Genomic DNA, 27,774 nt, shown 5'->3' on the forward strand with positions numbered 1-27,774 from the left:
AGTGTTATTTGCAGTCTCATGATGAAAATATATCTGATGTCAGCCTGAGGAATACAAGATGTCAGCACAAGCTTGTTTAACAAACGAAAACATAACTGACTTTTATGTTTATCATTTCGAGCAATGCTTTGGGGCCTATATACTGTAGTATTATCTACCTATGAAAAATACTGCTGTGAGGCGTTGATTTCCTCATATGCTACATTCGTTCAACTGTGTCTTCACATTTTCAGGAATCATCGACTGCACTTTGATCTTCCCCCACCCATCCTGGTACTGGGAGAATCTTCTGAAGATCTGCGTCTTCATCTTTGCCTTCATCATCCCCGTCCTCATCATCACCGTGTGCTATGGGCTAATGATCTTGCGCCTGAAGAGCGTGCGCATGTTGTCCGGCTCCAAGGAGAAGGACCGCAACCTGCGCCGCATCACCCGTATGGTCCTGGTGGTGGTGGCCGTCTTCATCATCTGCTGGACGCCCATCCACATCTACGTCATCATCAAAGCCCTTATCAATATCCCCAACTCCCTGCTGCAGTCCGTCACCTGGCACTTCTGCATCGCTCTGGGCTACACCAACAGCTGCCTGAATCCCGTCCTCTACGCCTTCCTGGACGAGAACTTCAAGCGCTGCTTCCGCGAGTTCTGCATCCCCTTGAGTCCTTCGATGCTGGAGCTGCAGAATTCTTCTCGTACCCGCCACCACCCCCAACACGAGCACCACTCCAGCGCCAACACAGTGGAGAGGTCCAATCAAGAGGTATGACTAGGTATGGAGATGTTGTCGTTAGACTCATGCTGCCAGCCCAACGACGATATGATCTCGGAAGTCACCCAGGTAACCACGGTGCTCTGACACAAAGCTTTGACACGTAATGCGCCAAGATGCTGAAATGCAACGTGGTGCGAGCATCTATGTTGCTGTCGCCTCTTTCTGGCAAGGCTGACAAATATTTGAATGTAGAATAGCGCTCAGCGTAAGGCTTTCTGTCAGGTAGCATTATTAAAATGTTGAACTTTGGGCTAAACACTGAAATTAACCAACATCAGCTGTTATGTACACAGTAGGCTATCCTTTTAGACTGGTATACTGAACATACTGAAAATGATAAATTGGCCATGTTTTGAAGTTGTACATTGTTTGTTTACAATTACATTATTGTTTGCTTCAAGCGTCAATGGCTATATATCATTAATTTAAAAGTCAGAAAATTGATGTAGCCTACCAATCACAGACTGCAGCTTTAAAGCTGTGTATAGCTGCTTTTATATGTTATATGATCTGTGCTAAATTGTTATGTATTGTATGTGTATGTGAATTGCCTTTAATGTAGCCCTGCAAAATATCCAAACTGAAAGTGATAAAAAATATATATATATATGATTACATTTAGTTATGATCAGATATTCTATTGAATACTGTCATTTTTAACAGTGCTTGGCAGAACTTGCTCACCTTCAAAATGTTCCATCAACATGATAATGCTGCTTTATCAACGTCAAGTAACTGAAATATTTATTGATATTTAAAACTGATATATTACAGTGCTTGCAAGTTTACAGAGATAAAGTCCTAACCATTGGGTTGTGGCAGACCTGGGTTCAAATACATGCTTAATTAAAGACATGGTGACTTTGGTGAAAAAAGACTGTGCTGCGCCTTGTTCCCTACATTTTGCCCCGTGTGGGCCAGCCCCCTAGCATTTCAAGTTTCAGCCAATGAGCTTCAACCCCTCACCATATGAGTGACAGCTAGCAAGATGCACGCGATTCACCCACAGCAGAGCAGAGGGAAACAGCAATGACGTGGTGCACATATTTGCACATATGTGACAGTACGCAATTTTCGGAAAACAGTTTTGGCTCGTGAGCTCTACTTTCAGAAGTACTGGCTAAAAAGTATTGAAAAGTACAGTACACTGAACAAAAATATAGGCGCAACATGTAAAGTGGTGATCCCAGAAATGTTCCATGTGCACAAAAAACGTATTTCTCAAAAATGTTGTGCAGAAATGTGTTTACATCCCTGCTAGTGAGCATTTCCCCTTTGCCAAGATGATCCATCCACCTGACAGGTGTGGCATATCAAGAAGCTAAACAGCATGATCAGTACACAGGTGCACCTTGTGCTGAGGAAAATAAAAGGCCACTCTAACATTTGCAATTTTGTCAAACACCACAATGCCATAATGTCTCAAGTTTTGAGGGAGTGTGCAATTGGCATGCTGCCTGCAGGAATGTCCACCAAAGCTGTTGCCAGAGAATTTAATATGAATTTCTCTACCATAAGCCGCCTCCAACGTCATTTTAGAGAATTTGGCAGTAGGTCCGGCCTGAGAACCGCAGACCACATGTATGGTGTCGTGTGGGCGAGCAGTTTGCTGACGAAAAAAGTGCCCCAAGGTGGCGGTGAGGTTATGGTATGGGCAGGCGTAAGCTACAGACAACTAACACAATTACATTTTATTGATGGAAATTTGAATGTAAAGAGATAACGTGACGAGATCATGAGGCCCATTGTCATGCCATTCATCCGCCGCCATCACCTTATGTTTCAGCATTATAATGCACAGCCCCATATCGCAAGGGTCTATACCTGGAAGCTGAAAATGTCCCAGTTCTTCCATGTCATGCATACTGACCATCCATGTCACCCATTGAGCACGTTTGGGATGTTCTGGATCAACTTGTACGACAGCGTGTTCCAGTTCACTCCAATATCCAGAAACTTCGCACAGCCATTGAAACACAAGAATTTCGCTACACCCGCAATAGCATCTGCTTAACACGTGTATGTGACCAATACGATTTCATTTGAAGAGGAGTGGGACAACAATCCACAGGCCACAATCAACAGCCTGATCAAGTCTCTATGCGAAGGAGATGTGTCACACTGCATGAGGCAAGTCGTGGTCACAACAGATACTGACTGACTGGTTATCTAAACAATGCACCTACCTTTTTTTAAGGTAACTGTGACCAACAGATTCATATTTGTATTCCCAGTCATGTGAAATCTGTAGATTATGGCCTAATTTATTTATTTCAATTTCCTGATATGAACTGTAACTCAGTCAAATCTTTAAAATTGTTGCATGTTGCGTTTATATTTTTGCTGTATTTCAGTGTTTTTAAATAATGGGACTGAAACAACTACTTCTATTTGAAAAAAAAATAAATGTTTACTTTGAAATGTATGTGAAAGTAATTGAAATCCCTTCAATAGCATTTGGACCCAGGTTGGAACTTGCTTGATATATTTATATATTTAAAATATTTTTAAAAAAACATGTCAGTCCGTTCAAGGATTTTAGTAAGTATGTGTAGATAGGGATGCCGTCAGGCTTTGTCAGCTGTGTATTATGATATTATTTTCAAGTTGTATATGATGGTATCATTATGCCTGTGTATCTTTTCAGGGATAAGACAATATACTGTTTCATAGACCAACATGTACATGTGACTTTGTATTTTACAAAATCCCTGATTTGTCTTAAAATGGCGGATGCTTTTAATGTTACCATGGTGAACATTGTACTTTCTAAATGATTGTTGTAAATTTGAAACTGTTTGTGATTTTCACTCAAATATCTAAAATGATAAATATGCATGTTACTACATTTTACATAAAGTTGTTAATCAGCAAATGTTGTTTTTCTAAATATACTTCAATTCTGAATTTTGAATGTTTTTGTAAGTAGTCAAATAAACCATTATATATCAAACACTGTAATGAATATTACCTTTACCACAATATTGAATCTATGTGTATCTTATTTGTTGCTACCATTTTATCCAACAAATGTTCAATAGACCTCCACCTTCTCTCTCTGTAATGGAGCAAAAAAGGTTTTGCTCGAGATGCACTGCATCAAGCACTTTAGATTTCATATGACTGACAAATCAGTTTCCCCCATCTGATCCACTTGTCATGTCAAAGTTGTAAAACCATTTGACATTGTGACTTGGCATCACATTCGGTATCAACAGGCCAATGTGTCATGCATGTTTTATGTGTAAAGGCCACAATTTAAGACAGTGTTTTATAAGGTAAGAATGATTGATTCAGAGTATAGCATTGTGTGTGATGTCAGTCTCACGTCTTCTCTTCCATTATAGGAGAGCTAGCTAGCCTGGGAACAAAATGGACCCCCTGAAAGCAGCAGCTGTTTTCAGTTATTGCCAGGCTGTTTATTACCCGACATGGGACCACCGGCTGTCGAGGGGCTATAATTTGATTCTGTAATACTTTGAAATCAAATATTTCATGCCCATTGTACACTTCTCTGCAGTGTTACCTAAGGGAAATTAAATTTGAGTCAGCTTTTGTGTTTGGATTAAGAAAAGATATAGATCCATCGTTAAAGTAACATCAATGCATTTCTTTAGTCATTTGCAGTGCTAATTGATTTTCCATGCATTCCTCAGACTTTTGTAATGGCCATAAAAAGTTAGCAAATGAAATCTGATAATCTGAATAATGCATGGTTATGACTATTTATGAGAGGTATATGTATTCACAATTTACAATTTACAAATACACCACCATGGCAGTTTACCAATACATTATTACACAGGAGTGTAATGCCATCAGACTAGAGGAAGTGACTGAATTAGGCCTAAATATTGGATTGGATTAGTTGTCACTTGTCAGTCTGAATAGCTTCGTTGAGTTGAATGATAATGAAGGTTGTTGCTCTTGCCCTTTCATTAATATGACATGGTCTGCTTCAGACCTTATCCCAGAGTACCAACTCTGTCAAGTTTTAACATAATCAAAGAGGTGGGCTCCTATTTCATTAGGATGCCAATGCCTGTGTGACGGGGAGAAGATAGACTCTGTGGAGTTGGGAGCTGTGTGGTAGGTGATATGAGTGATCAATTCAGCTGACTATCAAGCTGTTGTAGTGGCTCAAAGAAAAGAGAAGTAATTAAAAATGGTTGCAAGTGATTGAAATAGGATTTTCTCAGCCTTTATGAATTAAGTGTTTTTTCCGAAGATTTGTGAGTAGTGTAATCCCTTTTGGTTCCTCAAAGAATGTGTCAGACAACAGGCTTCAGTTTGTTTGCCTGTCCATTGATGTCTGGAGGCTGGAAGTAACCATCCAGGATTTGGCTCACATCAACCTATTCTGTTCTTTGTTGGATTTCGTTAATGGTAAACCTCAAGCCATTCAGTATAGCCACCTGGCTTGTTATAAAGCTGAAGGATGGGGATGAAGAAATGTAACCACTTCCAAATTTAATGGATCCTATGGATGCATTGACTTACAGTCCATGACATCAATTTGATAGTTACAAACTTTTAAAGCTGTATTCCAAATAAATCCTCAAAAGACAACAGAGAACTGTTGAGAAAAGCGGCTTTCTATTTTGCGTTATAATGGGGTAAGACAAATGTTCTAAGGCATTTTCTTCAAGGATCAATGGGTATACAGTACGACTAGCCTAATTCCAATGACCATTGAACAGCAGTATTGCAGATTGTACCTTTAAAGAAGCCAAGGGGCAACGTGCCAGCTGGCTGAAGAAACCCTCTTTGTTTGACCAACATTGCTCAATCACTCTCGTGTGTAGCAAAATGCTTATGTTCCTAGCCCCAGCAGTGCAGTAATACCTAACAATTTGAAACAATACACGCACACACCCCCCCCACACAATGTTTTTTTTTAATATAGAAATATTAGAACGAGCAATGTCAGAGTCAGGAATATAAATGTATATGTATATCATGGTTGGTATAGACATTATAGACAGTATATGAATAGAAAAGGTGTGTACAGCAGTAGTTATATAGGATGAGCTTTGACTGGAATACAGTATATTCATATGAGATGGGTAAAACAGTTAAATAACATCATATAACAAACATTTCTTCCTGTAAAAAAACTGTCCAGACATGTACCTATCTCATCAAATAAGCAAACATTTCTTCCTGTGAAAAAACACTCAGTCTATGCACTCACTTCTCACTCCATCCTTGTAGAAGGTAATGGTACCTTAACAAATTTCACACTTTGAGAAATGGCTACCTAACCACCCAATCTCAATGAGGGGAAAATTGCATTTTGCTGCTGAAATGGAGGACCTGCTGAATAAGGAGTAAGTCACAGGCAGCAGTATGTCATAGCAGGCAGGGTACTGCAATAATATCCCTCTTACTGGCTCCATGCCTGCCGACTGAAGAAACCACCTTTTTTTAGGAACATCGCTCAACCACTGCAGCAGTGCAGACACGACATGATAGCATGGCAGTGGGTGGCAATGATGGGTGGCAAAGATGGAAATGATTACTATTTTTTGAAGATTCTGGGACAATACAAGCAACTGAATGGTAAGAGATCAAGCCTTTTCTCTGTCTGATGAAGCAGCAGTTTTAGGAGGCTTGGCGGTGGTTTTGGGACACAACACTCACTCATGCACACACACAACGCTCGCACACACACGGACGCACACACACACACACACACACACACACACACACACACACACACACACACACACACACTTAGTCCAGCACTTAGTCCTGCACTTAGCCAGAGATACTTGTGTTACGTAGTAGCTTGGAAGAACGGCACTATGTTAGAGATGCACTATATTAAGCATTCTAGTTGTTGCCAAGGATCCTGTTTGCCTCTGATGAAGGCCACATGACTGTTTCTTGCCAATTGCATCAATTTCTATCAATTAAGTATACATCATTTAGTCTTTATTGCAAGTATAAATACATTTGCATAAAACAAAGCTATAAAACTGCGAAATACGTTAAGAATATTTTATTCTGACAACCAGGGTAGGCTAATATTGACCCAAATGGCTTGAAATCTCTTCTCGGAAGTGTGTGAGCATACTGTATATGAATACAAGTTGTCAGGTTTCTCCAAACATCAACACATGCATCCTTTGCTTCCATGTGCCCTTGGAGACGAAGAAACTCTTAGTCTATGCAAATATTACAGAGTGAAACGTAATGGGGCGGGAGTTCTGACATTATTTGTCTTGCTCTCAGCTTCATATATTTCATTACTATGGCAACACAGCCCCATCACAAAACTGCACACTGTGAGAATCCCAAAAACATGAGCACTTATCCAAAAAACACATTGAATGAGCAACACAGGACCCTCTCTCTCATTGTAATTGGAAAGTCGATTTTCAGATAAGCATTCGTGGCTTTCAATAGATTCATGTCATGTTATATACAGTGCCTTCGGAAAGTATTCAGACCCCTTGAATTGTTCCACATTTTGTTACGTTACAGCCTTAAAAAAAGTGATTAAATTGTTTTTTCCCTCATCAATCTACACACAATACCCCATAATGAAAAGGAAAAACAGTTTTTTATAAATTTTTGCTAATTTATTGAAAATAAAAAACTGAAATATGACATTTACATATGTATTTAGACCCTTTAGTCAGTACTTTGTTGATGCACCTTTGGCAGCGATTACAGCCTTGTGTTTTATTGGGTATGACTCTACAAGCTTGGTACACATGTATTTGGGATAGTGTCCCGCATTCTACTCTGCAGATCCTCTGTTTAAAGGGGCCTCCCGGGTGCTGTGCTGCAGCGCCAGCTGTGCCACCAGAGACTCTGGGTTTGTGCCCAGGCTCTGTTGAAGCCGGCCGCAACCGGGAGGCCCGTGGGGTGACGCACAATTGACCTAGCGTCGTCCGGGTTAGGAAGGGTTTGGCCAGTAGGGATATCCTTGTCACATCGCGCACCAGCAACTCCTGTGGCGGGCCGGGCGCAGCCAACCAAGGTTGCCAGGTGGACGGTGTTTCCTCCGACACATTGGTGCAGCTGACTTCCGGGTTGGATGCGCGCTGTGTTAAGAAGCAGTGTGGCTTGGTTGGGTTGTGTATCGGAGGACGCATGACTTTCAACCTTCGTCACTCCCGAGCCCGTACGGGAGTTGTAGTGATGAGACAAGATAGTAGCTACTAAACAATTGGATACCACGAAATTGGGCAGAAAAAGGGGTAAAATTTTAAATAAAATAAAAATAATAATAACGTTTAAAGGGTGCATATCTGCATCCAACTCAAGAATGCCTGAACAAACTGTGGTTAGAGCGTTGGGCCAGTAACTGAAAGGTTGCTAGATCGAATCCCAGAGCTAACAAGGTAAAAATCTACCCCTGAACAATGCAGTTAATCCACTGTTTCCCAATAGACCGTCATTGTAAATAAGAAGTTGTTCTTAACTGACTTGCCTAGTTAAATAAAGTTGACATTTTCTTTAATTATGTGAGCTACACATAAAATTATACTTGAAGGAAAATTGTTCCATGTTTGCGGCCAGGGACCTGTGGTAAATTAAATTGATACGCCTCTTGAAACCTTCCTTTTCGACTGTGCTAATTGGTAGCATGCCCTTAGCAATGTAATGCATAATAGTATTTGTGATGTCTTTGTCTTTTCGATGTTTGCTTGTAGGGCATAAACGCTGTCAGTGTTGACTGCTTCGGGCAAACGTCCCTAGATTGGCTGGTGCTTGAGGGGCGTTTATCAATACCGTGGCACAAACTCAAACTTTCTGCATGTTCCAAAGAAGTGATTTTGCTTCAGATGTTGAAAAAGGTCTGTCGTATTACCAGACTTCGTAGCCACCTGTCGTAGCCACAATTTGTACCGAACATTGCTCTGCTCTTTGCCAGACTTCAAAACACCAAACCACTTCCAAATTACTGAAACAGTTTAACCCTTTTTATCAATACTTTCTTAATTGGAAGCTGCTCCTTCTCCATGGATATCACTGCCACTGTTTTCGCCTCCATCGCTCATTTTTCGTTGTTAATTGTGGCTACTCCATCACTTGAGGTGCTAAGTGGTTTTTAGTGGGCTTATACCTGTCCGCGTGCATATTGTCACTTCGCACGTTCCTGCAGAGGTGAAACGGACTGCTGTACCTAATTATTCTATATCGACATTATCGAAAATGAATCTAAAAGTTTTTATATCGTTATTGAGGAAGTAATTACCTCGATGATTATTGATATTGATTTATCGCCCAGCTCTAGTTGCTACCTACCCTCACCACCTGGGGCCCATCAGGAAGTCCAGGATCCATATGCAGAGGGAGGTGTTTAGTCCCAGGATCCTTAGCTTAGTGATGAGCTTTGAGGGCACTATGGTGTTGAACCCTGAGCTGAAGTCAACGGATAGCATTCTCACGTAGGTGTTCCTTTTGTCCAGGTGTGAAAGGGCAGTGTGGAGTGCAATAGAGATTGCTTCATCTGTGGATCTGTTTGAGCGGTATGCAAATTGGAGTGGGTCTAGGGTTTGTGGGATAATGGTGCTAATGTGAGCCATGAACAGCCTTTCAAAGCACTTCTTGGCTACAAACGTGAGTGCTACGGGTCTGTAGTTATTTAGGCAGGTTACCTTAGTGTTCTTAGGCACAGGGACTATGGTGGTCTGCTTGAAACATGTTGGTATTACAGACTCAATCAGGGGCATGCTGAAAATGTCAGTGAAGACGCCTGCCAGTTGGTCAGCACATGCCCGGAGCACACCTCCTGGTAATCCGTCTGGCCCAACAGCTTTCTGAATGTTGACCTGTTTGAAAGTCTTACTCACGTTGGCTACGGAGAGCGTGATCACACAGTCGTCTGGAACAGCTGATGCTCTCATGCATGCCTCAGTGTTGCTTAACTCGAAACGAGCATAGAAGTAATTTAGCTCATCTGGTAGGCTCGTGTCACTTGGCAGCTTGCGGCTGTGCTTCCCTTTGTAGTCTGTAATAGTTTGCAGGCCCTGCCTCATCCAACAAGCGTCGGAGCCGGTGTAGTGCGATTCAATCTTAGTCCTGTTTGGCACTTTGCCGGTTTGATGGATTTTCGGAGGGCATAGCAGGATTTCTTATAAGCTTATAAGAGTCCCGCACCTTGAAAGCGGCACCTCTACCCTTTAGCTCAGTGCAAGTGATGCCTGTAATACATGGCTTCTGGTTGGGGTATGTACGTACAGTCACTGTGGGAACAACGTCCTTGATGCAATTATTGATAAAGCCAGTGACTGGCTGTACTCCTCAATGCCAATGCCAAGAATCCCGGAACATATTCCAGTCTGTGCTAGCAAAACAGTCCTGTAGTTTAGCGTCATTTGACCACTTATCTCGGAGCTCTACGGAAAATGTCATTTTTGTTTTTTGCTCTGACAACTGTGGGACCATATATAGACAGGTGTGTGCCTTTCCAATTCATGACCAATCAATTGAATTTACCACAGGTGGACCCCAATCAAATTTTGTGCTATTCTATAGATGTTGTCATGTGGCAGATATATTTTTTGTTGCTGCAGATTTACAGCTAATATCCTGCAATTCTACAAATGTTTCTGAGGCAGAGAAAAAACTATGCAGTTTAAATACTTAAATGACAGTGCATTTATGTTTAAAAAAAAGTTTAAACATGTATCATTGGTGAAGTACTGTGGATACCAATATCCCTGAGCGTCTCCCAGGCCAATGTTACCCAGGGTTAAGAACATAAATTGTAGATTAATAATATTACATCGTATTGTATTACACCATCTAAATGTATTCTACGGTTCCCTTTCCCAAAATATGTTTAATCTATTGTTCTTAGCAATATATATTTTTTTAAAGCATATAAACAGTGCATTTGGAAAGAATTCAGACCCCTTGACTTTTTCCACATTTTGCTATGTTACAGCCTTATTCTAAAATTGATTAAATAGTTTTTTCCGTCATCAAGAAACACACAATACCCCATAATGTCAAAGCATAAACAGGTTTTTAGAAATGTTTGCTGATTTAAAATAAAACAAAAACTGAAATAAAAACATTTACATCCATTTTCAGACCCTTTACTCAGAACTTTGTTGAAGCACCTTTGGTAGTGACTACAGCCTTCTTGGGTATGACGCTACAAGCTTGGCACACCTGTATTTGGGGAGTTGCTCCCATTCTTCTCAATACAGAAAAACCCTTGAATGAGTAGGTGTGTCATGCCCTGGCCTTAGTTATCTTTGTTTTCTTTATTATTTTAGTTAGGCCAAGGTGTGACATGGGTGATTTATGTGTTTTGTCTTGTCTAGGGGTTTTTGTAGATTTATGGGGTTGTGTTCTTTTAGGTGTCTAGGTAAGTCTATGGTTGCCTGGATTGGTTCTCAATCAAAGGCAGGTGTTTATCGTTGTCTCTGATTGGGAGCCATATTTAGGCAGCCATATTCTTTGGGTATTTACTGGGTGACTGTTTCCTGTGTCAGTGTTTGTGCCACATGGGACTGTTTTCGGTTTTCACGTTTCTTGTTTTGTAGTTGTCTAGTTGTGTTCATGTTGAGTTTTCCTATTAAAACCATGGACACTTACCACGCTGCGTTTTGGTCCGCCTCTCCTTCACAGGAAGAAAGTCGTGACAATGTGTGTCCAAACTTTTGACTGGTACTGTATATAAACACCTACTCATTCAAGGGTTTTTCTTTATTTTTACTATTTTCTATATTGTAGAATAACAGTGAAGACATCAAAACTATGAAATAACACATGGAATCATGTCGTAACCAAAAAAGTGTTAAGGATCTGCCCCTTTTTTTTTTCAATTTTCACCTAAAATGACATACCCAAATCTAACTGCCTGTAACTCAGGCCCTGAAGTAAGGCTCTGCATGTTATTGGTACCATTTGAAATGAAATACTTTGAAGTTTGTGGCAATGTGAAAGGATTGTAGGAGAATATAACACAATAGATCTGGTAATAGATAATACAAAGAAAAAAACAACCGCTCTTTTGTATTAAAATTACCGTCATCTTTGAAATGTAAGTGAAAGGCCATAATGTATTATTCCAGCCCAGCTGCAATGTAGATTTTGGGCCCAAGATGGCGGCAGTGTATGTGCAAAGTTTTAGACTGATCCAATGAAACGTATTTCTGTTAAATGTTGTATCAAGGCTGCCCAAATGTGCTTCATTTGATAAACTAATAACTTTTCATGTTCAAAACTGTGCACTCTCCTCAAACAATAGCATGATATCATTTAACTGTAATAGCTACTGTACATTGGACAGTGCAGTTTAGATTTACAAGAATGTAAGCTTTCTGCCAATATCAGCTATGTCTATGTCCTGGGAAATGTTCTTGTTTCTTACAACCTTATGCTAATCGCATTCGCCTACGTTAGCTCAACCATCCCGTGGAAGGGACACCGATCCTGAAGAAGTTTTATACAAACAAAAATATACTTTATATTTGAGATTCTTCAAATAGCCTCTCTTTACTTTGATGACAGCTTTGCACACTCCTGGCATTCTCTCAACCAGCTTCTTCTGGAATGCTTTTCCAACAGTCTTGAAGGAGTTACTACATATGCTGAGCACTTGTTGGTTGCTTTTCCTTCACTCTGCAGTCTGACTCATCCCAAACCATCTCAATTTGGTTGAGGCTGGGGGACTAGAGGCCAGGTCATCTGATGCAGCACTCATCACTCTCTTTCCTTACACAGCCTGGAGGTTGTTGGGTCATTGTCCTGTTGAAAACAAATGATATTCCCACTATGCCCAACCAGATGAGATGGTGTATCGCTGCAGAATGCTGTGGTAGCCATGCTGGTTAAGTGTGCCTTTAATTCTAAATAAAGCACTGACATTGTCACCAGTAAAGTGTGCCCACACCTCCTCCATGCTTCACGGTGGGAACCACACATGCGGAGATCAACCGTTCACCTACTCTGCATCTCACAAAGACACTGGTTGGAACCAAAAATATCAAATTTGGACTCTTCATACCAAAGGACAGATTTCCACTGGTCTAATGTCCATCGCTCATGTTTCTTGGCTCAAGCAAGTCTTTTCTTATTATTGGTGTCCTTTAGTAGTGGTTTCTTTGCAGCAATTCAACCATGGAGGCCTGATTCACGCTGTCTCCTCTGAGCAGTTCATCTTGAGATGTGTCTGTTACTTGAACTCTGAAGCATTTATTTGGGCTGTAATCTGAGGCTGTTAACTCTAATGAACTTATCCTCTGCAGCAGAGGTAACTCTGGGTCCACCTTTCCTGTGGCGGTCCTCATGAAAGCCAGTTTCATCATAGCGCTTGATGGTTTTTGTGACTGCACTTGAAGAAACTTTAAAAGTTATTGACATTTTCCAGATTGACTGATCTTCATGTCTTAAAGTAATGATGGACTGCCATTTCTCTTTGATTATTTGAGCTGTTCTTTTCATAACATGGATTTGGTGTTTTACCGAATAGGGCTATCTTCTTTTACACAACTGATTGGCTGAAACGCATTAAGAAGGAAAGAAATTCCACAAATGAACTTTTAACAAGGCACACCTGTTCATTGAAATGCATTCCAGGTGACTACCTCATAAAATTGGTTGCGAGAATGTCAAGACTGTGCAAAGCTGTCATCAAGGCAAAGGGTGGCTATATATTTTGATTTGTTCAACACTTTGGTTACTACATGATTCCATATGTGTTATTTCATAGTTTGATGTCTTAATTATTATTATACAATGTAGAAAATATTAAGAATATAGAAAAACCCTGGAATGAGTAGGTGATAACAAACTTTTGACTGGTACTGTACGTACGGTCACTGTGTGGACAACGTCATCAATGCACTTATTGATCAAGCCGGTGACTGAGGTGGTATACTCCTCAATAACATTGGATGATTCCCAGAACATATTCCAGTCTGTGCTAGCAAAACAGTCCTTTAGCGTAGAATCCAATTAATCTGACCCCTTCCCTATTGAGCGAGTCACCGGTACTTCCTGCTTTAGTTTTTACTTGTAAGCAGGAATCAGGAGGATAGAATTATGGTCAGATTTGCCAAATGGAGGGCGAGGGAAAGATTTGTATACGTCTCTGTGTGTGGAGTAAAGGTGGTCTAGAGTTTTTTTTCCCCCCCTCTAGTTGCACACGTGAAATGTTGGTGAGGTAAAATGAAGTAAAATTGATTTAAGTTTGCCTGCATTAAAGTCTCCGGCCACTAGTAGCGCCGCTTCTGGATGAGCATTTTCTTGTTTGCGTTCTTAGTGCCAGCGTCGGTTTGTGGTGGTAAATCGACGTCTATGAAAATTATAGAGAAAAACTCTCTTCATATATAGTGTGGTCTACAGCTTATCATGAGGTACTCTACCTCAGGCGAGCAATACCTTGAGTCTACCTTAATATTAAACATCACACACAAGCTGTTAGTGACAAATAGACACATACCTCCACCCCTCGTCTTACCGCATGTAGCTGTTCTGTCCTGCTGATGCACGGAAAACCCCGCCAACTGTATATTATCCGTGTCGTCGTTTAGTCAACAGAAGATATTACATTTTTTTTATGTCCTGTTGGTAGGATAGTCTCGAACGGAGCTCATCCAGTTTATTCTCCAGATATTGCACATTGCAGATGGTAGAGGCGGGTTACTCACTCACAGATGAATTATCACAAGGCACACTGATCTGCGCCCACCATCTTTTCTTCATCCGAATGACAGAGATTTGGGCCTTGTCTGGGAGCAGCATTATGTCCTTCGTATCAGACTCATAAAAAAAAATCTTTGTCCACTTTAAGGTGAGTAATCACTGTTCTGATATCCAGAAGCTCCTTTTGGTCATAAGAGACAGTAAGTAGCATCAACACTATGTAAAAAATAAGTTACAAACAATGCGAAAAAATACTAAATAGCACAATTGGTTAGGAGCCTGTAAAATGGCAGCTGGTGTCATTTAAGTAACCTGTCTTCTGTAACCATACCAAAGGTTACATAAAATAGTAATTTGAGTGTCCCGGATTTACGCTTACTATGTTATGTCTAGTCTATGAGACAAGGCTGGTTTCATCCAGGTCCCATAACTCGTGCATAAGGGTACTTAATGCGAGACAAAAGTGCCTTCAAACTCACACCATGCAGCCTGCAATGTGAGAAAATCATTCCTGTTTTGAGAGCCTCAGCCGGACAGCTTCAGTGGACATGCAACAGGTGATTTCTCAAATGTATGAATGATGAACAATAGTGTTTTTTGTCGGAATCTCAGCGAACACGGTCTGGTGGGGAATGTGCTTGCCATGTGTGTCATTATCAGGTAAGATAATGTTACAGGGTTTGGTTTTCCATTTATATTTCCGAGGTTGGACGTTAGCACGTTAGCATGTGGGGCACATGGATTGGTGTCACCTCATTAATCAGTATGTGTTGGTTTGTCATCTCGTTAGTGAGAATGTGTTTCACCTGGGCTGGCCCATTGCTCCAGTTCTCTTAAGAGATGGGGAGGGTTAACACCTTTAGTTGGCGCTCCCTGTTGGATTTCAAAAAAGGAAAAAATCCTTTATCTGATCTTCACTGCTTTTGTTTTGTTCCACCTTTTGATTTGCTTCCTGTCTTGTGTGGGTTTTTCTGTTTTCCTCTTCTTGGGCAAATTTAGTGGGCGCTCATGGTGGGTGTCTTTTAGTTCCCAGATGTGGTCTACTTTCAGTGGACACCCCATGAGTGTCTTTCAGAACACCTCCTAAAACCCCTTCTGGTTTGAGTGACAATTTCTGGTTCTCTTGCTGGGGAATGTAACAAAATGGGGGGCTCGTCCAGAATCTTGTTTCCCATGAGTATGGTAGTCGCTCTAGTCACCTACTCTGAAGCTGCTGTGCCCAGATATTTGAGAGTTCAAAATACACTTTTGTGGTATAGTTTCTGTCACTGACATCCACCCTGAGGGGTTATAAGATTGTTAAATCTACTTGATGCACCCATCCCGTTAGCGGGATAATTTTCGTCAACATCCTCTGAATTGCAGAGCGCTAAATTAAAATTAAATTACTAAAAATATTTAATTTTCATTAAATCACAAGTGCAAAATATCAAAACACAGTTTAGCTTGTTGTTAATCCACCTGGTGTGTCAGATTTCAAAAACGCTTTTCGGCAAAGGCATACCGAGCGTTTATGTAAGGACATCTCTCTTAGTATACAAAACATTACAAACAGCTAGCAGCCCAAGTAGATTGGTCACGAAAGTCAGAAAAGCAATCAAATGAATCGCTTACCTTTGATCTTCGGATGTTTGCACTCACGAGACTCCCAGTTACACAATTTGTTCCTTTTTTTCCATAAAGATTATTTTTATATCCAAAATACCTCCATTTGGTTGGCACGTTATGTTCAGAATTCCACAGGCTCGTGCAGTCACGACCAGGCAGATGAAAATTCCAAATAGTATCCGTAAAGTTCGTAGAAACATGTCAAACGTTTTTTATAATTAATCCTCAGGTTGTTTTTACAATATATAATCGGTAATATTTCAACCGGGACTGTAGCTTCTTCAATAGGAGAGAGAGAGAAAATGCTCCAAGCTGTTGCGCATGCAAAACTCTGATGTCACCCAGCCATACAATGACACGATGTGATCTTTCTCGGTCATTTTTCAAAATAAAAACCTGAAACTATGTCTAAAGACTGTTTACACCATAGGGAAGCCATAGGAAAAGAAATCTGGTTGATATCCCTTTAAATGGAGCGAAGACGGGCAATGGAACAGAGAGCTTTCAGGAAAAACAGCATTTATGGGTTGGATTTTCAGTTCTGTTATACTCATAGACAATATTTTTGACAGTTTTGGAAATTTTAGAGTGTTTTCTATCCTGAATATCTGACTATTATATGTATATTCTAGATTCTGGGCCTGAGAAATAGGCAGTTTCATTTGGGTAGGTTTTTCATCCAAACATCCAAATACTGCCCCCTAGTCTCAAGAGATTTTTAAGTAATTTAGAAAGTTGCATAAAAACACAGGCTAATAAAAAAAGCCATGGACTTTAAGTTGAAAGCATTTGTGGAAAAGCCTACATGGCAGATGCTAGATAAATGTACGAAGGCAATTCTGCTCGTCATTGCAAAGCGTTATGACATCAAAGATGCACATGCTGATTCAAAAGCAGTAGTCAAAGAGTTAGTTTATACTGCCTAGGTGGAGGAAATCCTTCCGGAGAAGGAGGATGATGAAAAGGGTCCTACGGGTGGTTGAGTACACCCCATAGAGGTGCAACTGCGAAGGGTAGTCCTAAAGGCAAAATGGGAGCAACAGAAATTAGATTGCAGCACAGGGAAAGATTATGATTATTAGAAAGCAAATTACGGACTCCTCTTTAAATCTGCGTATTCCTTCAAAGCTCAGTTGTCCTGAGTCTGCACAACTCTCTCAGGACCTAGGATCAAGAGAGAGACTCAAGTGTTTTAGTTCTATATCTCTTGACACAATGATGAAAATAATCATGGCCTCTAAACCTTCAAGCTGCATACTGGACCCTATTCCAACTAAACTACTGAAAGAGCTGCTTCCTGTGCTTGGCCCTCCTATGTTGAACATAATAAACGGCTCTCTATCCACCGGATGTGTACCAAACTTACTAAAAGTGACAGTAATAAAGCCTCTCTTGAAAAAGCCAAACCTTGACCCAGAAAATATAAAAAACTATCGGCCTATATCGAATCTTCCATTCCTCTCAAAAATTTTAGAAAAGGCTGTTGCGCAGCAACTTACTGCCTTCCTGAAGACAAACAATGTATATGAAATGCTTCTGTCTGGTTTTAGACCCCATCATAGCACTGAGACGGCACTTGTGAAGGTGGTAAATGACATTTTAATGGCATCGGACCGAGGCTCTGCATCTGTCCTCATGCTCCTAGACCTTAGTGCTGCTTTTGATACCATCGATCACCACATTCTTTTGGAGAGTTTGGAAACCCAAATTGGTCTACACGGACAAGTTCTGGCCTGGTTTAGATCTTATCTGTCGAAAAGATATCAGTTTGTCTCTGTGAATGGTTTGTCCTCTGACAAATCAACTGTAAATTTCGGTGTTCCTCAAGGTTCCGTTTTAGGACCACTATTGTTTTCACTATATATTTTACCTCTTGGGGATGTTAATCGAAAACATAATGTTAACTTTCACTGCTATGCAGATGACACACAGCTGTACATTTCAATGAAACATGGTGAAGCCCCAAAATTGCCCTTGCTAGAAGCATGTGTTTCAGACATAAGGAAGTGGATGGCTGCAAACGTTCTACTTTTAAACTCGGACAAAACAGAGATGCTTGTTCTAGGTCCCAAGAAACAAAGAGATTTTCTGTTGAATCTGACAATTAATCTTAATGGTTGTACAGTCATCTCAAATAAAACTGTGAAGGACCTCGGCGTTACTCTGGACCCTGATCTCTCTTTTGAAGAACATATCAAGACCATTTCAAGGACAGCTTTTTTCCATCTACGTAACATTGCAAAAATCAGAAACTTTCTGTCCAAAAAGGATGCAGAAAAATTAATCCATGCTTTTGTCACATCCGGCTACCCGGATAAAGCACTAAATAAACTTCAGTTGGTGCTAAATACGGCTGCTAGAATCCTGACTAGAACCAAAAAATTTGATCATATTACTCCAGTGCTAGCCTCTCTACACTAGCTTCCTGTCAAAGCAAGGGCTGATTTCAAGGTTTTACTGCTAACCTACAAAGCATTACATGGGCTTGCTCCTACCTATCTCTCTGATTTGGTCCTGCCATACATACTTACACGTACGCTACGGTCACAAGACGCAGGCCTCCTAATTGTCCCTAGAATTTCTAAGCAAACAGCTGGAGGCAGGGCTTTCTCCTATAGAGCTCAATTTTTATGGAATGGTCTGCCTACCAATGTCAGAGATGCAAACTCGGTCTCAACCTTTAAGTCTTTACTGAAGACTCATCTCTTCAGTGGGTAATATGATTGAGTGTAGTCTGGCCCAGGAGTGGGAAGGTGAACGGAAAGGCTCTGGAGCAACGAACCGCCCTTGCTGTCTCTGCCTGGCCGGTTCCCCTCTTTCCACTGGGATTCTCTGCCTCTAACCCTATTACAGGGGCTGAGTCACTGGCTTACTGGGGCTCTCTCATGCCGTCCCTGGAAGGGGTGCGTCACCTGAGTGGGTTGATTCACTGATGTGGTCATCCTGTCTGGGTTGGCGCCCCCCCTTGGGTTGTGCCATGGCGGAGATCTTTGTGGGCTATACTCAGCCTTGTCTCAGGATGGTAAGTTGGTGGTTGAAGATGTCCCTCTAGTGGTGTGGGGGCTGTGCTTTGGCAAAGTGGGTGGGGTTATATTCTTCCTGTTTGGTCCTGTCCGGGGGTGTCCTCGGATGGGGCCACAGTGTCTCCTGACCCCTCCTGTCTCAGCCTCCAGTATTTATGCTGCAGTAGTTTGTGTCGGGGGGCTAGGGTCAGTTTGTTATATCTGAAGTACTTCTCCTGTCCTATTCGGTGTCCTGTGTGAATCTAAGTGTGCGTTCTCTAATTATCTCCTTCTCTCTTTCTTTCTCTCTCTCGAAGGACCTGAGCCCTAGGACCATGCCCCAGGACTACCTGACATGATGACTCCTTGCTGTCCCCAGTCCACCTGGCCGTGCTGCTGCTCCAGTTTCAACTGTTCTGCCTTATTATTATTCGACCATGCTGGTCATTTATGAACATTTGAACATCTTGGCCATGTTCTGTTATAATCTCCACCCGGCACAGCCAGAAGACGACTGGCCACCCCACATAGCCTTGTTCCTCTCTAGGTTTCTTCCTAGGTTTTGGCCTTTCTAGGGAGTTTTTCCTAGCCACCGTGCTTCTACACCTGCATTGCTTGCTGTTTGGGGTTTTAGGCTGGGTTTCTGTACAGCACTTTGAGATATCAGCTGATGTACGAAGGGCTATATAAATAAATTTCATTTCATTTGAAAGACAAGATGAGCGTGCAGCCAAACAACAATAATAAGAAAGATAACAGCTAGACTAAAACAAGAACAAGAAGAATGTGCACATGCCATTCAATGAAAAGAGACGGAGCTGGAAGCGCGACAAAGGGATATAGATCCGGAAGTACTCTGAATCAAGTCAGACCATCCTGCACCCTCAAAAGAGTTTGATCTTGGTTGGAACAGCCGGCTTATACCGCCTTTTAAATGAAAAGGTGGTGGATGTACTGTATATTTCACTCTGTTTGAGCAGATTGCCACATCCCCTAAAATGTCAGCGAGACATTTGGTCACTCTGTTCTTGTGGGAAAAGCTCTGAAAGTGTATCCTGCTTTTATCTCTTGAACAGAGGTCAGAATATGACACTGTTAAAACTGTTATCCTTCGATCTTACGAGTTGGTCCCAGTGGCATGAATGCCGAAGTGAGTTCTGGGCCAACTCTGCCCACGGGACGTACCTCGCCCATTCTCCTGGCCGGTCCTGGCAATACGACCTCAGAAACCTACCCACTTCCTGGTTTACTCTCTCCACCTGCCCATTACTTTCGGGGTGAAAACCAGAGGTAAGGCTGACCGAGATCCCCAGACGCTCCATAAACGCCTTCCAAACCCGGGACGTGAACTGGGGACCCCGATCGGATACGATGTCTTCTGGAACCCCATAGTGCCGGAAGACGTGGGTAAATAGTGCCTCTGCAGTCTGTAGGGCCGTAGGGAGACCAGGCAATGGGAGGAGACGGCAGGACTTAGAGAACCAATCCACAACGACCAGAACGGTAGTGTTCCCCTGAGATGGGGGAAGATCAGTAAGGAAATCTACCGAGAGATGGGACCATGGCCGTTGTGGAACCGGGAGGGTTTGTAAACTTCCTCTAGGAAGGTGCCTAGGAGCCTTACTCTGGGCGCATACCGAACAGGAAGAGACATAGAGCCTCACATCCTTAGCTAAGGTGGGCCACCAGTATTTCCCCCTAAGACCCCGCACTGTCCCATCAATCCCGGATGACCCGCAGACGGTAGTGTGTCAGCCCACCGAATCAATTTATCACGGACACCAAGCGGTACGTAACTTCGACTGGTCGGACACTGTGTAGGCGCAGGTTCAACCCTCAACGCCCGCTCGATGTCCGCGTCCACCTCCGATACCACCGGGGCCACCAGCCGAGAGGCTGGAAAGATGGGAGTGGGTTCGATGGACCGGTCCTCAGTGTCATAGAGACGGGACAGCGCGTCGGCCTTAGTGTTAAGGGAACCTGGTCTATAAGAGATCGTAAATCTAAAACGTGTAAAGAACATGGCCCACCTAGCCTGACGCGGATTCAGTCTCCTCGCTGCTCGAATATACTCCAGATTACGGTGGTCAGTCCAGATGAGGAAAGGGTGTTTAGCCCCCTCTAGCCAGTGTCTCCACACCTTCAGGGCCTTTACCATAGCTAGTAACTCCCGGTCCCCCACATCATAGACCCAGCTTCTTAGAAAAGAGAGCGCAGGGACGGAGCTTCGGTGGCGTGCCCGAGCGCTGAGACAGCACGGCTCCAACCCCAGCCTCGGACGCATCCACCATCACTATGAATGCTAATGAAGGGTCCGGATGTGCCAACACGGGAGCCCCAGTGAACAGCGCCTTCAACTGGTTGAAGGCTCCATCAGCCTCTGCTGACCACCGCAGACGCACCGGCCCCCCCTTCAGCAGTGAGGTAATGGGCGCCGCTACTTGGCAAAGACCCTGGATAAACCTCCGGTAGTAATTGGCAAACCCTAAAAACCGCTGCACCTCCTTTACCGTAGGCTATTTAAGGGCACTAGGCCCGCTGGGTATTGGTGCAGGCTTCTGTTACGATTAACTAGGAGTGGTGGGTGGAATCAGGCGCAGAGAGCAGGGTTCAGTAGATTGTTTATTCGGTGCATCAAAACGGTCTCACGCCAACACACAGGGCGCATACAATTTACCAGCCCAAACAACGGGACCAAAATAGTCCGGAGAATACATACACGAAAAAAACACCATACAACAGAGTAACAAAAAACAAGCCCGCACAAATACCCAGCGGGCCTATGCCCTTAAATAGCCTACAAACAAATACTAACTCAAAACAGGTGTATCCAATTACCCAATAAACAGAAACAAACGGAAAGGGAATCGATGGCAGCTAATAGGCCGGCGACGACGAGCACCGCCCGAACAGGAAGAGGCACCATCTTCGGCGAGATTCGTGACAGTTACACCAGGTGCAGCAAAATGTTTGTATGCCTGGCTTCTGGGCCCCAGGCGTATGTCTCTTTTTGTCGAGAAACTTTTTGTGGAAGGTACTACTCAGTTCACAGACCCCCTCGCGCACTCAACGTCGTCGAGATACATCGATTTTCCTTGAATCGTTTATTAAAGAATGTGAAACAATGTTGTGTCTGTTTTCTGCTTTTCATTAAATTATGCATAGCTGTTCTTTATATGGCCTGAAATAAATGTGTTCATACTGTATGTACGTGTTTGCAGAATATTATTATCATGCGGAAAAAGGCCGACATTTCGACAGTTTCAATTAAAAAATACTCTGTCACATGACTATGAAATGGAAACTTTGAGATTTTAGAGGCACAAAGTAACCATCATCATCATTATCATTATTCACATCATTCCAATCATTCCAATTCAATGAAGTGACAATTATCAGCCTTCATATTGACATCAATGAACAGGCTTTCCAAGTGAGGAGAGACATGGGTAGGCCTACCAACAGAAAACACCTGAAAATCTAAAAGGATTTTGACATTTGTACCACAGAATACATCATGGGAAAATCTAAAGAAATCAGCCAAGACCTCAGAAAATATAATTGTAGACCTCCACAAGTCATCCCTGGGAGCAATCTCCAAACGCCTGAAGGTACCACATTCATCTGTACAAACAATAGTACGCAACTATAAACACCATGGGACCACTCAGCCGTCATACCGCTCAGAAAGGAGACACATTCTGTCTCCTAGAGATGAACGTACTTTGATGCGAAAAGTGCAAACCAATCCCAGAACAACAGCAAAGGACCTTGTGAAGATGCTGGAGGAATGAAATAAAATGTGTAATAAGTCCATTTAAAATAGGACTATGTAAATTTAGCATATGTTATTTCATTTGGAATCGTTATGATCCAGAAATTGTTGGCTATTTCCAAAGGACAGAGTACCATATTTGAGTTGACTGTATAAGCTATTATACTAGAGATCTAGCTTCAACTGTAGCCCTTTCCTGCAGTCAATGTCCAAAAGCACCCCCTTTGGCCTCAAGGGGGGGACTGTTATCAATATTTTTCTTAATTTCCTCATTAATTAAGATGATTTATTACCTCAACGAAAATCAGGTGTGTCAAACAGTTTTGTTATATTTCAGTCTTCTGTGATGTATATAAAATGTAATATTGGGAATGCAAACTCAGTATTGAAATCATTTCAACTCTATATCTGACACGGAACAGGTGTCTTCTTTTTTTAAAGCCCATAATCATGTGTGTGAGGTGTATACTCTTGTTGAAAAATAGATTTGTTCAAGACCAAGAATCACTCTGTGTGATCCTGATTTAGCCCACTGCAGTAAACAGTTTCTAAGGCAAGGGCATCTTTTGAAACCATTTTGATACTCATGTCGTCTTGATAATATGAATGAGAATGTAGTCCATTTTGTTTTGAAATCCGTATTTGTCTATCTCTTCCCATTGTTTCCATTTTCAATAAAAATAATATAACATTGGAACGTTGTAAAGTGCTACCCGACCCTGCCTGGCAAGGACAGAATAGAATAAATGACAAGAAAATCAATATTTTCTGAATCAGCTGATGATTGTTGATGCAGGGTTCAAGTTCAATGTCTAATTTCACAGACACATGCTTATTATATTGGAAGACAAACAACGCTGCCATTAATACAAGGAAGTGTTTTACGTCACATGATTTTGGACATGTAAAATGTTATTATAATGTTTTAAAATTCCCATGATGCCCAAAAGACAGTTCTAGTTTTAGGAATACATATTTAGATGTAAAATAATAATAGGCACACAAACTAAAGGAATATTTTTTAGTATTTTATTAACTTAAGATTGTCACCAAGACAGGCACACAGTTCAGACAGACCAACAGTACAGTAGGCTAAACATCGCACAAGGAGAGTATATGCTGTTTTAAGATACAGTATTTAAGAGAATGAAAGCAAATGTATGCTGCTAATGGACAATAACTAGGTCCAATTCATTACTTTTGAAACTATCCTCTTTGAACTGCCGGATATGAATAAATGGGTTGGATGGGTGGCTTTGATTGTCCAGCAATCAAATTGCAAGTCGTTCATATGTAATAATCTAAATATTCTGCTTAAAAAGATCTTGCACTGCTACTCTCAGCATTCATTATTCATAGAGGAGGTCGGAACAAGCTGCAATGGAACCCTAATTTATCCTCTCTGTGCATTAAAAAAATGTCCTGGCGCATGAAGGCTACACCTACAGACAGGAACAACAGACCGCAAATAAGTCCTTCTGGAAGTGCACCGAATATGAGGCTTTCAAATGCAGAGGTCGCAAAGCCCTCACTGATGGGGTTATCCCTTTACAAAAAATGTCCTACAGGAATCCTGCACAAAAAAAATCAGTTAAAGGCATTTCAGTTCAATTTCAGTTCAATTTCAGTTGAAGGCATGCAGTTGTACAACTGACTAAGTATCCCCCCTTTCCCTTATTTGCGGTCTGTTGTGTCCATATAGGAAATAGGAAGAACTGCAGGATATCCCAACAAGATTTCCGGGGCAACTTTCCTGTAGGACGATCCCTGCAGGATCCTGTAGGAAAACCCTCCTGCAGGAATCCTGCAGAATTTATATCCTGCAGGATATTCCATATTCAAGGGCCATTTTCCTGTAGCACAACCTGCTAGATTCCTTCCTCATCCTTCAGAGAATTTCATGTAGAACAATCCACATTCTTTCAAAAATATGGACAGATTGCACAAGATATAAGATTGCATGGAAATGTTGTTATCCAATGAAGCAACGGCTGACATGTTTCATTGCCCATTTCACCAGCACTGCATAGAAGAGGATTCCTACGAGATAAAAAAAATGAAATTGAATAAATATGGTAAAAGCATATTTTGTAACAAGAGTGAGAGTGGTCACATCACATTAACAGCTTATGTGTATTGGTGTGAAGGGAACCGGATGTCTGCAATGGTAAACTTGTAATGACAGACGCTGGGAGACAAGAAGCAATTAAAGGGAGTGAATATTTAAGGAATAAACAGACAAGAAACAAAATACAAACAGAGTCTGGACAAGGGACACATAACGACATTAATGCTGACTCGGGAAAGAAACTGAGTGAGTGACAGATATAGGGGAAGTAATTAATAATGTGATGAGTCCAGGTGAGTCCAATGAAGCGCTGATGCACGTAACGATGGTGACAGGTGTGCGTAATGATAAGCAGCCAGGCGACCTCGAGCGCCAGAGAGGGGGAGCGGGAGCAGACGTGACAAAACTTGGTGATAGTTGGTTTTAATATGGCTGGTACACCAAAAACATATGTTTATGCGTGTGTTGTAGGCTCCGTTTTAAAGGGAGAAATAAGAGTCTGAAACTATGTGTGGTGTTACCTTCGCCTGAATAGCTGTCCAGTGCTGCCTTCTTTGGTAGTCAGTCTCACTGTTGTTCACAGGCCCTGTCTTAACTGGGGTGGACAGGAGAGAGATGAGAGGGGAAGAGTTCAATGGATATAACAGCAGAAACTGTTTGTGTGTGTGTGTGTGTGTGTGTGTGTGTGTGTGTGTGTGTGTGTGTGTGTGTGTGTGTGTGTGTGTGTCCAGTGTGGGTGGGGCTGAGTTTTAACTAGTTCTTAGGCAGGTGTCAAGTTGGGGAGAAATGAGAGGTGCACCAGATAGGTTCAGTCTGAAACGTATTGGTCCTCTGTGTGTTGTGTTACCTTTGCCTGCATCAACAACAGAGGCCTCACAGGTGGGAGCAGATACTGCTGCCTGTGCAGTCAGAGCTGAGGCAGGAAAGCTGATCGGCGGCAATTGAGGAGCCAGCACGGCAGTGCGACAGAGCCCCCCAAATTCTGTGACGCATTAGAATATCATTGTTGGTCCATAGAGCAGCCCAGATAGTATCGAGCCAGGAGCGGTCTGTCTTAGTGCCCGATTAACTGGGGGTGCAGTGCGTCCTCTGCCTGCGCTCCGCTTACTGGAGGGCAACAGTAAGAGAGAGCTTACCCACAGCCCGGTTCAAGAGGGGAAGAGTTCAATCCAGATCCCCCCATAACAGGCAGAAAGCCTCCTGAAAGTTTGTGGCAGCCCCACGCACCAGGCTGTCTCTCAGTCTCCTCCCCTGCAGGTGTGTGTGTCCGGCGCCGCTGCCGGAGCCTGTGTGTGCCGGAGTTCCGCCTGTGTGCCGGAGTGTCCGGAGTCCCGTGTGCCGGAGTGCCTGTCCGGCGCCGCTGTGCCTGTCCGGCGCTGTGCCGGAGCCTCCCGCCTGTGCTGCTGCCTGTGTGCTGGAGCGTGCCTGTGTGTGTAGCAGCTCCACGCACCAGGCTGTCTCTCTGTCTCCTCTCTGCAGGTGCTCCCGCCTGTCCGGCGCCGCTGCCGGAGCCTGCCTGTCCGGCGCCGCTGCCGGAGTCCCGCCTGTCCGGCGCCGTGCCGGAGCACTCCCGCCTGTCCGGAGTCCCGCCTGTCCGGCGCCGTGCCGGAGTCGTGTCCGGCGCCGCTGCCGGAGTCCGTGTCCGGCGCTGCTGTGCCTGTCCGGCGCCGCTGCTGTGTGTGCCTGTCTGCAGGGCGCCGCTGCCGGAGTTTGTCCGGCGCCGCTGCCGGACTCCCGCCTGTTGCCGGAGCGTCCCGCCTGTCTGGGCGCCGCTGCCGGAGCCCCTCAGCCCAAGGCGCCAGAGCCCTCAGAGAAATGAGAGGCGCCTCTGTTTAGCCCTGTCCTCTGTCCAGAGCCCCTGTCCTCTGTCCAGAGCCCCTGTCCCTCTGTCCAGAGCCCCTGCCCCTCTGTCCAGAGCTTCTGCCCCTCTGTCCCGAGCTGCCCCTCTGTCCAGTGGGGTCATTGAGAGGGGTTGCCATGGTTCCTGTGGGCACAGAACCAGATGGTATGAACATCTTGGGCCTGGTTCTCTTTGCCATGGTGTTGTGTGGCACTGAGGAAGCTTACGCTTCTTCAACGCTTTCAATGAAGCCACCATGGTGCTGGTGTCCTGGATCATGTGGTGTCCCTGTTCGGCATCATGTTCCTGGTGGGAAGTAAGATAGTGGAGATGGAGGATGTGGTTCTGTTAATAAGGCGGACAAAGACAATCTGAAGTGGGGTCCGCGTCCCGCGCCAGAACCGCCACCGCGGACAGACGCCAAGACCCTCCCCTATAGGTCAAGGACCCCAGTCCGCACCTTTGGGGGGTACTGTCACGTTCTGACCTTTATTTTCTGTGTTTTGTGTTTAGTTAATATGGGTAGTCTATGTTTATATGTTTTGGTTATTTCGATGTTTCGGCCTAGTATGGTTCTCAATCAGAGGCAGGTGTCATTAGTTGTCTCTGATTGAGAATCATACTTAGGTGGCCTGGGTTTCACTGTGTGTTTGTGGGTGATTGTTTCCTGTCTCTGTGTGTGCACCAGATAGGACTGTAATTTGAGTTTTCACATTTCTTGTTTTGTTAGTTTGTTCATGTGTACCTTAAAGCACGTATTGGTCCTCTGATCCGTTTCGCCTCCTCTTCGGAAGATGGTGCACTATGCAAGTCAATAGATGCCCTTAATGACACTGATTTAATTAACCTTTCACTCATAGAATGTGGATGGAGTTACAATATTCAAGTCCTCCCCCTTTCACTCTGGCCCCTACAAGTCACAGTTAACAAACTTCTTCCGAACCTAAGAGCGAAGCACATCATTCTTGTGGGGCTGTGGTTCGGGCAAGAGTCCAGAAATTACTTATTTCCTTCAGCCCTTTGTGGATGAGTTTGTTTCACTTGAGGGTGAGGGCTTGACATGCCAGTTGAGAGGGACACCCACAAATG

At 43.0% G+C, this 27,774-nt stretch overlaps 1 protein-coding gene across 2 annotated transcripts in view; it reads left to right on the forward strand.

Moving 5' to 3' along the window:
• Positions 1-3,754, forward strand: part of oprm1 (opioid receptor, mu 1) — a 28,943-nt gene extending 25,189 nt beyond the window's left edge. For both annotated transcript variants that reach the window (XM_035800796.2, XM_035800797.2), the window contains exon 3: positions 234-3,754. In XM_035800796.2, coding sequence (XP_035656689.1) covers positions 234-766 — 533 coding nt within the window. In that variant the 3' untranslated portion in view covers positions 767-3,754. The remainder of the gene's footprint in view (positions 1-233) is intronic.
• Positions 3,755-27,774: the final 24,020 nt, after the last annotated feature.

This window comes from Oncorhynchus keta, chromosome 24, assembly GCF_023373465.1.
Source record: "Oncorhynchus keta strain PuntledgeMale-10-30-2019 chromosome 24, Oket_V2, whole genome shotgun sequence".
Classification (NCBI taxonomy): domain Eukaryota; kingdom Metazoa; phylum Chordata; class Actinopteri; order Salmoniformes; family Salmonidae; genus Oncorhynchus; species Oncorhynchus keta.